Source organism: Condylura cristata, unplaced genomic scaffold (genome assembly GCF_000260355.1).
Source record: "Condylura cristata isolate star-nosed mole 26May11 unplaced genomic scaffold, ConCri1.0 scaffold00022, whole genome shotgun sequence".
NCBI classification, from domain to species: Eukaryota; Metazoa; Chordata; class Mammalia; order Eulipotyphla; family Talpidae; genus Condylura; species Condylura cristata.
Window position 1 is genome coordinate 25,723,428 of NW_004567123.1, and position 9,587 is coordinate 25,733,014.

General features: G+C 53.1%; 1 protein-coding gene across 1 annotated transcript in view; it reads right to left on the reverse strand.

Annotated features, from left to right (window-relative positions):
* Positions 1 to 9,073, reverse strand: part of EMILIN3 (elastin microfibril interfacer 3) — a 14,590-nt gene extending 5,517 nt beyond the window's left edge. Inside the window, exon 1 of the mRNA XM_004687013.2 lies at positions 8,982 to 9,073. Within this exon, the coding sequence (XP_004687070.1) occupies positions 8,982 to 9,073 (92 nt within the window). The remainder of the gene's footprint in view (positions 1 to 8,981) is intronic.
* Positions 9,074 to 9,587: the final 514 nt, after the last annotated feature.

Genomic DNA, 9,587 nt, shown 5'->3' on the forward strand with positions numbered 1-9,587 from the left:
GGCCCTCTGCAGCCTGTTCCAGTGGCCAGGTGGGCCCTCTGGCTTCCTGGGGGGGTCGTGTTATGTCACGAGCTACAAACACACTTCCTCAGCGGCCCAGCCAAGGATGCTCCGCTTCTCTGTGCAGCTCAGCCTGGCTGCTGGCTGGCCCACAGCACTGTCACCACTAGTGTCTGCTCAAAGAAAACCCTCCTTCCCGCCAGGCACTGACGGTAAGCCAGGGTGCCTCCATTTTCCCTTGTGCAACTGACTGCTGGACCTCAGAGCTGGCCTTTGCGGGCGCCTCTTTTCAGTAAGAACTGGAAAGAGCCTTTTGCATCCTGCGCCTGTCACCCAGGAGGGTGGCACTTCTCCCTGCTTTGTCTCATCCACCAAGGTGACCAGCCTTCTTCGCCCCAGCCACTGACGGGTGTGCAGAAGGCACAAAACTCCCAGGCACACCTGGAGAGCCCGCCCTCCTCCAGACTTTGAACTGTGAATCCACACCCCCTGGGTAATGCGATGATCCCAAAGGTGCAGGAATGGGACAGCCCCGAAATCCCCCTCTACCCTCCCCTCACAGCCAGAGCAGCTGGTGGCTGGGGTGGTGTAACCCCTGGGTGACAGCAGGACGCTCATCCCTCCAGAGACTCTAGAAAGAACCCAGCCTCCACCAACCGCTAGCTGTTGGCAGTGCTGGACTTTGGCCGCACTGAGGTTTCAGGTGGGCCTGAATTCTGGGGAAACACTCTTCAATGTAGTGCAGGGTCCCCAAGGAATGGTGACAGATCAGACCATGGAGTGTGGTGGCCAACAGGCTACAGGGCTCAGGAGGAAGCTAAGGGACAGAGGTCGCCAGAGCAGAGCAGGGTGGGATGGGGTGCTGTGGTCCCTGAGGGTGTGGCAGGTAGCTGTTTGGTGAGGGACTTGCCTTCTGGGGTTTCCTGACCCCGCAGCCCTGCCATGACTGTCTAAGACAGCTGCTTCTGTCCTTGGCACACATCCACCAAGGTACTGTTCTGTTCGGTAGCCTTTACCAGAGGTGACTGTTACGAGCCATGTTGCTGGAGACAAGATACACAGCAGCTGTTGATCTAACACACTCTTGACCTTGGAGCCACTGCATGTCTGCTTTTCTGAAAGCCAGAGGCATCTGGGGGGGGGGGGTGGCCGACTCCTTCCAGCTCCTCCCCGTCCTCCCAGTTCTGACTGCTGGGCAGCACTGCCCAGTGACTCTGGGAAAGGACCGGCCACTCCCACCCCCACCCCAGAAGCTGTGATCCTTTTCCAAGGGGTCCCACCCCTTCCTTTCTCTCCCTTCTCCAGCCCCAGATGTGGGGCCCACAGGGAGGAGGCTGGACCCTATCTGCACTCGGAAAATCCACATAACGGGGCTGAAAGGACAATTGAACCCCGCTTCCCCCTTCCCCAGGTGGCTGACATCAAACACCATTCTCCATCATTAACTGGAACCGTTTCGGGAGCCAGCGCTGGGATGGGTCTGGGGGTAGGGGGTGGAGGACATCCGTGGGGGAGGTGCTCAGGGTCTTGGCTGAACCCAGCCAGAGGCGGGGGTCTCTCCCACAGAAGATGAGGCCACTTTGCATCTGCCAGACAGGAAATCTAGAGGCCAGGGGCAGGGGAGGCAGGCAGACAGTCTGGCCCTCCCTGCCTAGAAGGGAGTTTGCACACCTGGATGGCGGCAGCAGGAAGGCCGTGCGAGGGTCAGGCTTTCTGTTCACAGGAAGGAAGACACCACTTCCATGCAACCATTTTGTCGCCCTTCCCGGTGACAGGCGTGCCACCTGTCAGGAAGGATAGAAGATGCTGCCAGGACAAGATAACCCTGACAGGCAGGAGCGAAACAAGTGTGTGGCACGGGGGAGAGACGGAGAGGAGGCAGCCCCCCCCTTCCCTGGGGCCTCCTGGGCTCGTAGGAATGGCACTGCCCGGGCCTGGGGGATGCCCCGCTGCAGGGGCAGCTCCTCTCTGCTCCTTGCACTTCTCAGAATCCCAGCAGTGTCCTTCCCTCTCCAGGGCCCTTCCGACCCACCCGGCAAGTGTCTTTCCTTTTCATCAAGGGCCCACGCATGACAGCACCGAGAGCCACTAAACCCTTCGTTTAGTTCCCTTAAAAGAGACAGAAACAGGAAGCACTGCACCTGCCAGCTCTCTGGCACGTCTGGCACGAGCCCTTCCCTCCTCTCACTCAGAGCACAGCCCCTGAGCCAGCTCACGGTGGCACCGGCCTGGCTACAAGCTCCCAACTCTCCCACCTGGCTCCTTTCTTTTATGCGCACCCAGCTGCACTGCTCTGCCCTGCGGGCCGCTGTTTGGGGGTTCTGTGTTGCGAGGCTCTTTGCTGGGTCTCGCTCTCTCCGAAACACAAACATCAGAGTGCTCAAAGCCGGCTCAGCATTGTGATTATCCCCACACCATCAAGCAAGGTTACGGTCAGATTCGGAGTAGCCCTTACTGCTGGGCACAAGCCAGGCTTTTCCTGGGGTGGGTAGATGTTTAGGCTCAAGGTGAGGGCCTGGGAGAGTCCAGAAATCATGGCAACTGGACCCTGAAAAGCCTGGTGAGCTTCCATTAAGTAAGGTTGCTGAGAAGCCCCTTAAAATTGTGTACCACTAGGCCCTCCCTGGTGGCGCAGCGGTTAAAGCGCAGCACTAAAAAGCTAAAGCCACTTCAGCATGAGTTCCACCCCCACCCCGGAGGTGACCCACATGGCATGGCAGACCTCTCCTGATCTGCCTGCTGCGCCCCTCAGCAGTGGGCTTCATCAGCCAGCCTGATCTGCTCCCCTCTCTGTCTCTGGTGAATCCTCTCATTGCCCCTGCACCTCTGGCCTGTACCCCAGTTCTGTGTGCATAAATAAATCTTTTTTTTTTTAATTGTGCACCACTGACGGGCCCTCAGCATGAACACATGCAAACCAGATGCAACAGTTATGCAAATAATATGCAAAACTACATGCATGGGCATCCCAAGGATTGGAAACATTAGATGTGGCCCTTGCGGACCCTGAGTTTAGCTGAGCCCTGCTGTGGGGCAGAGGGAGACACACACACACAGCCCTGGACTCACCGGTCTTTCTGATGGACAGGCGGGTTTACCTCCGAGGTAATTGGCTGGGAGGCTTCAGACCTGGGTGTGGGCTGCAGCCCTTCTGCTCACAAATTGCATGACCTTCATGGAGTCACTTCATCCCTCAGAGACTGTCCTCCCATCTGTTAAGTGGTTTCCAGAAGGAAAAAATTACAACATTGACTAAAGCGCTCATCCTCACGTTGGGCACGACCAGTGGAGCAAGGCCCACGTACTTGCCAGGGGAAGGGCCGCTGAAATGACAACTGTTCCCCACAGGGCCGTGGGCAGAACCTTCTGGGAAGACAGCAGCACAGCTCTGGGCTGAGGGAAGGTGAGCGCCAGGTGGGCCAAGCATCCAAATACTGCTCATTCATTCAGAAACCTGTCGGGGGCCCTCTCAGGGGGGTGCTGTTGGAACCCCACAGACCCCCAGCCGGGACACCCACCATCCCCTGCTGCCAGTGCTGAGGCCCTCCTGAGAACAGCCCTTGGTAGACGAGACCCACCTGGCCTAGGAGGTTACAAACCCTCCCTCCCCACCAGTGGCTGGAGGATGCAGAGGAACAAAAGACTGGACACCTTGCTTACAGCTCAGCAGTGGTTTCCATACCAGGCCCCCTAGATCCAGCCATGCCTGCACTCCACCTGAGAGCCCATTCTCCATACTCTGCTCCTTCGCTTCCCTGCTCTATTTTATGTTTCTCTAGGAGTCCTCCTTTATTAAACAGCATGTTCCTGAATCCGTGTCTCCCACTGTGCTTCTGTGGGGCCCCACCCGAGACAAGAACACAGAGCAATAATCAGAGGGGCAGTACCTATTGTGGTCAAGGACTGAGGGAGGCATAGGGCCACAAAAGAAGAAGAGCCTGGGTTGGAGAAGAGCAGTTGCTGTCTCCCCAAGCTGGGAACATCCTGCCCATGTTGTCCAGCAGCACATCTCAACCTTAACACCTCCTCTCCTCTGCCTCCTCCTCCCAGGCCCCCCCAGCCACCCACCCTGGAGTGCCTGGGCAGGTCAAGGCAGGGACACAAGGAAGGGACTGCGGTGCTGCCTGGGAGTGGCATGAGGGCCCAGGAGCAGGTGAAACTGCCATGTAGGTTAAGAACAGAAGCTGTGGAAAGACAAGAAACTGCCTTCAGAAAGACAAGAACTGGTGGGCCTTGGGGACTCTTGAGGGGCCACAGGATGACTCTGGGTTTCTGGCTTGGGGGGGTCCCTTTTTCTGAGACAAGGGGGAGTGGTGGGGAGAATCCCAGATGACCAGAGCCGTCTGGGCAAGGCTAGAGGCAGGAGACTGTCTGCAGAGCTCTGGGGCCAGGCCTTCCCTCAGAGAGGCTGGCAGGGGCCAGGCAGGAGGGGCCTTGAGTGCCCAGGGAGAGGCAGGACTTGTGTCTTAGACGTGCTTCTGGCAGGCACTGCAAGGAGCAGCATGGATCAGGCGCGAGATGACTGACTGCTCGCCCGGCTGACAGGTTCTGGCCGGGGCCGGGGGCAGCGGGCAGGGCTCAGTGTGGATTCCGGAATCTTTCAGGACAGAGAGCTGACAGGTCATAGTGGCCGACTTAGGGGCTACAGCGTGGGAAGGAACCTGGAAGGTGCCAGGCAGAGAGGAGACAGAATGTCAGATGGGGTGGGTGGTGGTGGAAAGGGGGGCTTAAGGAGCTGCAGAGGGCAGGGGTCCCTTTCCTGTGCCACCCCGGGGCAGCCACTGCCAGGCTGAGCCTTAAGCGGGAAGCCCTGGAAGGCCCTGGGGAGAGCGGGTGGCACACTGGCCTGCTCCTCCAGCTGGAGGAGGGGTGCAGGGCCCCAGGAAGGGCTTGCTCTGCTCTAACTCTTTACTCGTGGACACTGGAGTTGAAGCCACACGGGATTACGGGGATTACCAGCTGGTGGCGGAGGAGGGAGCCATCCAAGGGGCGGATGGGAAGGGGCCAAGCCAGACTGGGGACAGGGCTACCCTCCAACGGGGTGGGGGTGGGGGTGGGGGGGTGGAGGCTGTTGCCACGGAAACCTCACGCTTGCATAGGCAGAATCAGACACCGCTGTCCCCCAGACCAGCTCGGTCTTAATTTCCTGGGACATTTGCTGGGTGCCCGCACAGTGGCAGCTCGGGCCCTGGCTCTGTTTGAGGCCTAGTTCAGGAGCTACAGAGTGAATGAGAATTAGGAACAGTCCCAGGAGAGGTCAGGAGAAGGGCTGGGAAGGACAGGGGGCTAGTTCCACTGAGAGTGAAGCAGCGTGGGAGGGCGGGGGCAGGGAGTGATGCGTGCAGATGGAGGGCTCTGGCAGGCCGAGGTGCCTGGTCTCCGGCCCCCAGAGCCCCTCACCTGCCGCCTCCTCCTAGCATCTTTTCTGCATCAAGCTCCCCTCCAGACTGGCAGCCGGGTCCCCAGCCAGGGGACTCTTCTGGAAGCTCAACAGCGGGGGGTGTGTGTGGGGGTTCGGATCGGAAGGGGCCGCAGTGTCTGTTTGGACCTGTACTGGAGTCAGTGGTCAGGCCGGAGTTTGGTCATAAGGGAATGGAAAATGGCCAAAAAGAGGAAGGGACTCAGAATCTCAGGAATTTTGAGGGGCTCCAGGATGACTCTCAGCTTGTGGCTTGGGGGTCCTTCCGACCAAGGTAAGGAGAGAGCAACGGCGTGGGTGGGGTGCTGTCAGGTCACATGGGAGGCTCCTGGAGATACCCTGGGGGGACGCTGTTGGGGGTCCCATTTGCCTGCTGCTCCTTCGCAGCTTGGACATGGGGTGAGCTGGCCCCCTAGGGCAAACTCGGGGCACCCTTCAGAGCTACTGTGAAGAGGCCAACTTGAGGTCCTGGGACCCCACTCTCCCGGAAAGCTGGGGGATGGAGGAGAGCCGGTCACAGGGCCTGAGGACTCTCTGCAGCTCTGCTGGGGCCTGCAGGGCCTGACTGAGCCCACTGACGAGGCCGTTTCTTGGGCATTTTCCTGCATGGAGACTTTCTCTCAGCGCCTCCTTTTCTCGCTTGGGTAGATAAACAGCACCTTGGCTGGCTGGATGACTTTCTCTTTCTGCAGATGCGATGTGCGGTTTCCTTCTGCTTCTCTTTTCTTCCTCTGTAACTTGTTCTTCATTTGGGAAAACTTGTAAGCATTTTCCCTTTAATCATGGAATTCAGAGACTTTCCAAGGCTATGCCTAGATGTCTGTTTTTTTCCGTCATTCATGCCTGGAACTCAGCGAACCCTTTTCAAACCCAAATCTTGCTTCAAATGATGGAACATTTTCTTTCTCATTTAAAAATTATTGCTTATCCTCCTTTTTTTTTTTTATAACTTTTATTATTCACATGTTTCCTGAGTCTCTCCATCATCCGCTCCTGGTTTCCTCCACGCAATTTCTGTCGTTATGGTTTCCGACGTCTGTCTTCTCGTTTTCCCTTTGCAAAGCATTAGCATCTACCCTCTGTGACTATGCAGGTGCCTCTCTTTTTCTTTCTTCCTTTCCTTACACACCTGGCCTTTTAAAAATGCAAAAAATTAAGAAAATAAAAAATAAATTTAAACCACGTTTCCAAATTCAATTTCAGGAAAGTGGGTTTTTGCCTGGTTTTTTTTTTTTTTTTACCACGTTCTTTCTACTTTGTTTTCTTTTTCCTGTGTGCAGCTGGCAGTTTGTCTCCTCTTACAGCTTGGCGTGAAAGGCAGGCTTTTTCTCCTGACCACTGGGTTCCTTCAGCTACCTGTTTTGTTCAACTTGTCTTTTTATTTCTTTTAAAACAGCAGCATAAGTTAAGTTCCAATTCCCTCCTCCCATCTCAGCTGTATTGGGGGCATAATCAGCAGATAAAGATTATCCACATTTAACATGTACGACATATTTACATTCTTATATCACTCATTGTGAGAGCACGCCCACAATCAAGCTCACTAGCATTACCATCACATACTGCCTTTGTGTGTGTGTGGGGGGGGGTGGTGGTGGTGAAAACACTTATGATCAGCTCTCAGCAAATTTCAAACATACAATATAGCATTATTAACTGGAGCCACCATGCTGTACATTCCTTCTCTAGAACTTACTCTCCAACGTCCAGTTTTTCTAGAGTCTACATACAAGTGGGATTATGTAGCATGCAATATTTGTTGAACTCTGTCTGCTTTATTTTATTCGGTATAACATCCTTCTGGCTCATCATGTTGCCACAAGTGGCAGCATTTCCTGCCTTTCTAGAGACTGAATAATATTCCACTCTTTGTGTGTGTGTATGTGTATGTGAGCATACAAACACTACATTTTTTTTATGTGGCCTTTTGAATATTCCATGTATCTTTTCCACCCATTCTGAAGTGAAACTAGAAATCAGTAAGAAAACATGAATCTACACATGTGTGGAAACTCAACAATCCACTCTGAAATAACCAATAGGTCAAATAAGAAATCAAAAGGGAATTTAAAAAAATACCTTGAGACAAAAACAAAACAGAACATAACAAAACATATAGGATGCAACAAAAGCAGTACTAAATGGGAAGCTTACTGCTTTTTCCTTCTTGCAGCTCTAATTACCACCAAGACTCAGGTCCAGGTGACAGGCTGGACATGCCTGGATGTGCCACAGGAGAGACTGTCCTGCATCCTCAACTCCAAGTCTTGGAGCTGGGATCCTCTGCAGCTTTCCTAGAACCAACCAGACCTGCTTGCCCCAGGTCTTTGGGAGATGCCAGGCATTATCCTGGAACCTAGATCTGATTCTCACCCAAGGGTCTTGCTGCTGCCAGCCCCAATGGAAGCCAGCCCTCTCAGTCTGGAGGCCTCCCAACCTGCCAGACCTGGCTGCTGGCTAACCTTGAGCTCTGCTGCAATAGTGTTTGGATCTGGAAAGAAGGGCGGTCCCCATCCAGGAGGTTTAATTAAAGAGAGTTTCTCAAGTTTCATGGAGGTTGAAGAGATGACTGGGATCAATCATTTTACCCAGGGTTATAAAAATACACCAGCAAACAACAACAACAACAAAAACAATTGCAGCAAAGTAGAGCTGACTTGAGCAAAAGGCACTCCCAGCTCTGTGACAACACATCTGGAATAGGCAGAACACCCGGCGGTGCTGAAGGAGGCTGAAGTTCTGTGCAGCTTCTGGTTCTGGTAATAATGAAGCCTTGTGAAGGGAGGAAAGGGCCTCAGATGCTCTCAGTTCTGTTCTTGGCACAACACCATGTACCTACTGAAAGAGTTTTCCAAACCGTTGGAAGCAGGGAAGGAGTGGGGGGAGGGAGTGAAGCACGCAGAAGGCAGCTGATTTCTTTAAAACGCTGCAGCTGGATGAGCCATGTTCCAATGCCCTTAGACCTCGGAGGTTGTAGTGAACGCGCCGTCCCTCCTGTACGTGGTCGGTGGCCACACGACGGCCTTGCTTCCAAATTTGAATCTGTCTTTTGTTTGAAATTTCTTTACCACATGGTAAGAAGGGTCACAGGAATTTTCTGTTAAGTGCTTCAAAGTGAAACTATAGATGTTTTGTCTTTTAAAGGCCAACAAGGATCATCATCTGAGAGAAATTATGAACCTTTCCAAGTCACTTGGGACAGAGTGAATAAATTATGCCAAAAAATAATTCCTAAGGACTTCAAAGTTGAAAGATATTTTCTTCTGAAGAAAAGAACTGTGAAAGAAAACAAATGATGGCAATTCGGGTTCTGCATTTCTTCTGTTTGTCAGGAGAAGAGTCTCAGATCAATCTTTTATCAAGAATGGGCTCCTGGATGGTCAGATTTAAATCTGCACTTTCTTAGAAATGATCACAACAAAGCAGAAAAGTTTCTGAACTGCGCCACACAGATGGAACGAAATAGAAATAGAAGTGGTCCAGACATGTGTGAGACTGTGCAGCCCAAAAGCACTTTGGATCCTGCCATGCAGAGTGTTTTACGAAAAGCCGAACGTCTCACTTCTGCGGGAATTCGTCAGCGTAATTGGTCTCGGCGGCTTGCTGATTTGACATGGTCTTCATCATCTTGATCCCCGGTCTCAGCTGTCGCATGTGGCCGTGCAGCGCTCACTTGCTACTCTTTGTGGCCTAGAAATCCACTGTTGCTGCCCTATCATGAGAGAGGTCTGGTTCTGCTGGTTGCTGTCAGACACATCCCAACAGTGAGCTCTTTCTGAGTCTCCACTCTTTCTGGCTACCGGGAACATTCAGAACTCATTAGTTCGTTCAGTCTCCAAGCCACCCTTGGGAATTATTAGCCTTCATTCCTGGGTGCAGAAAATGAGCTATGAGCAATTAAGTGACTTGACAAGGTCATGCAAGGAGTCTCAAACTCACAGCCCCCGAACACCAAAGTCAGCACAACCCCTGTGTTATTTGTAACCAGACAGATGAAGGGTCAAGGGCCTGGGATATCATGGATTTGTCTGTATTTGCTGAGCTAGAAGTGGTGACCTATACCATAATCTTAGCTCTGAAAGTTTTTCATTTTAAGAAGTCTAATGTATTTTATATGTGTTACTGGATGATTAGACATTTGAGTAGAGCTGTTTGTGGAGTGTCCTAT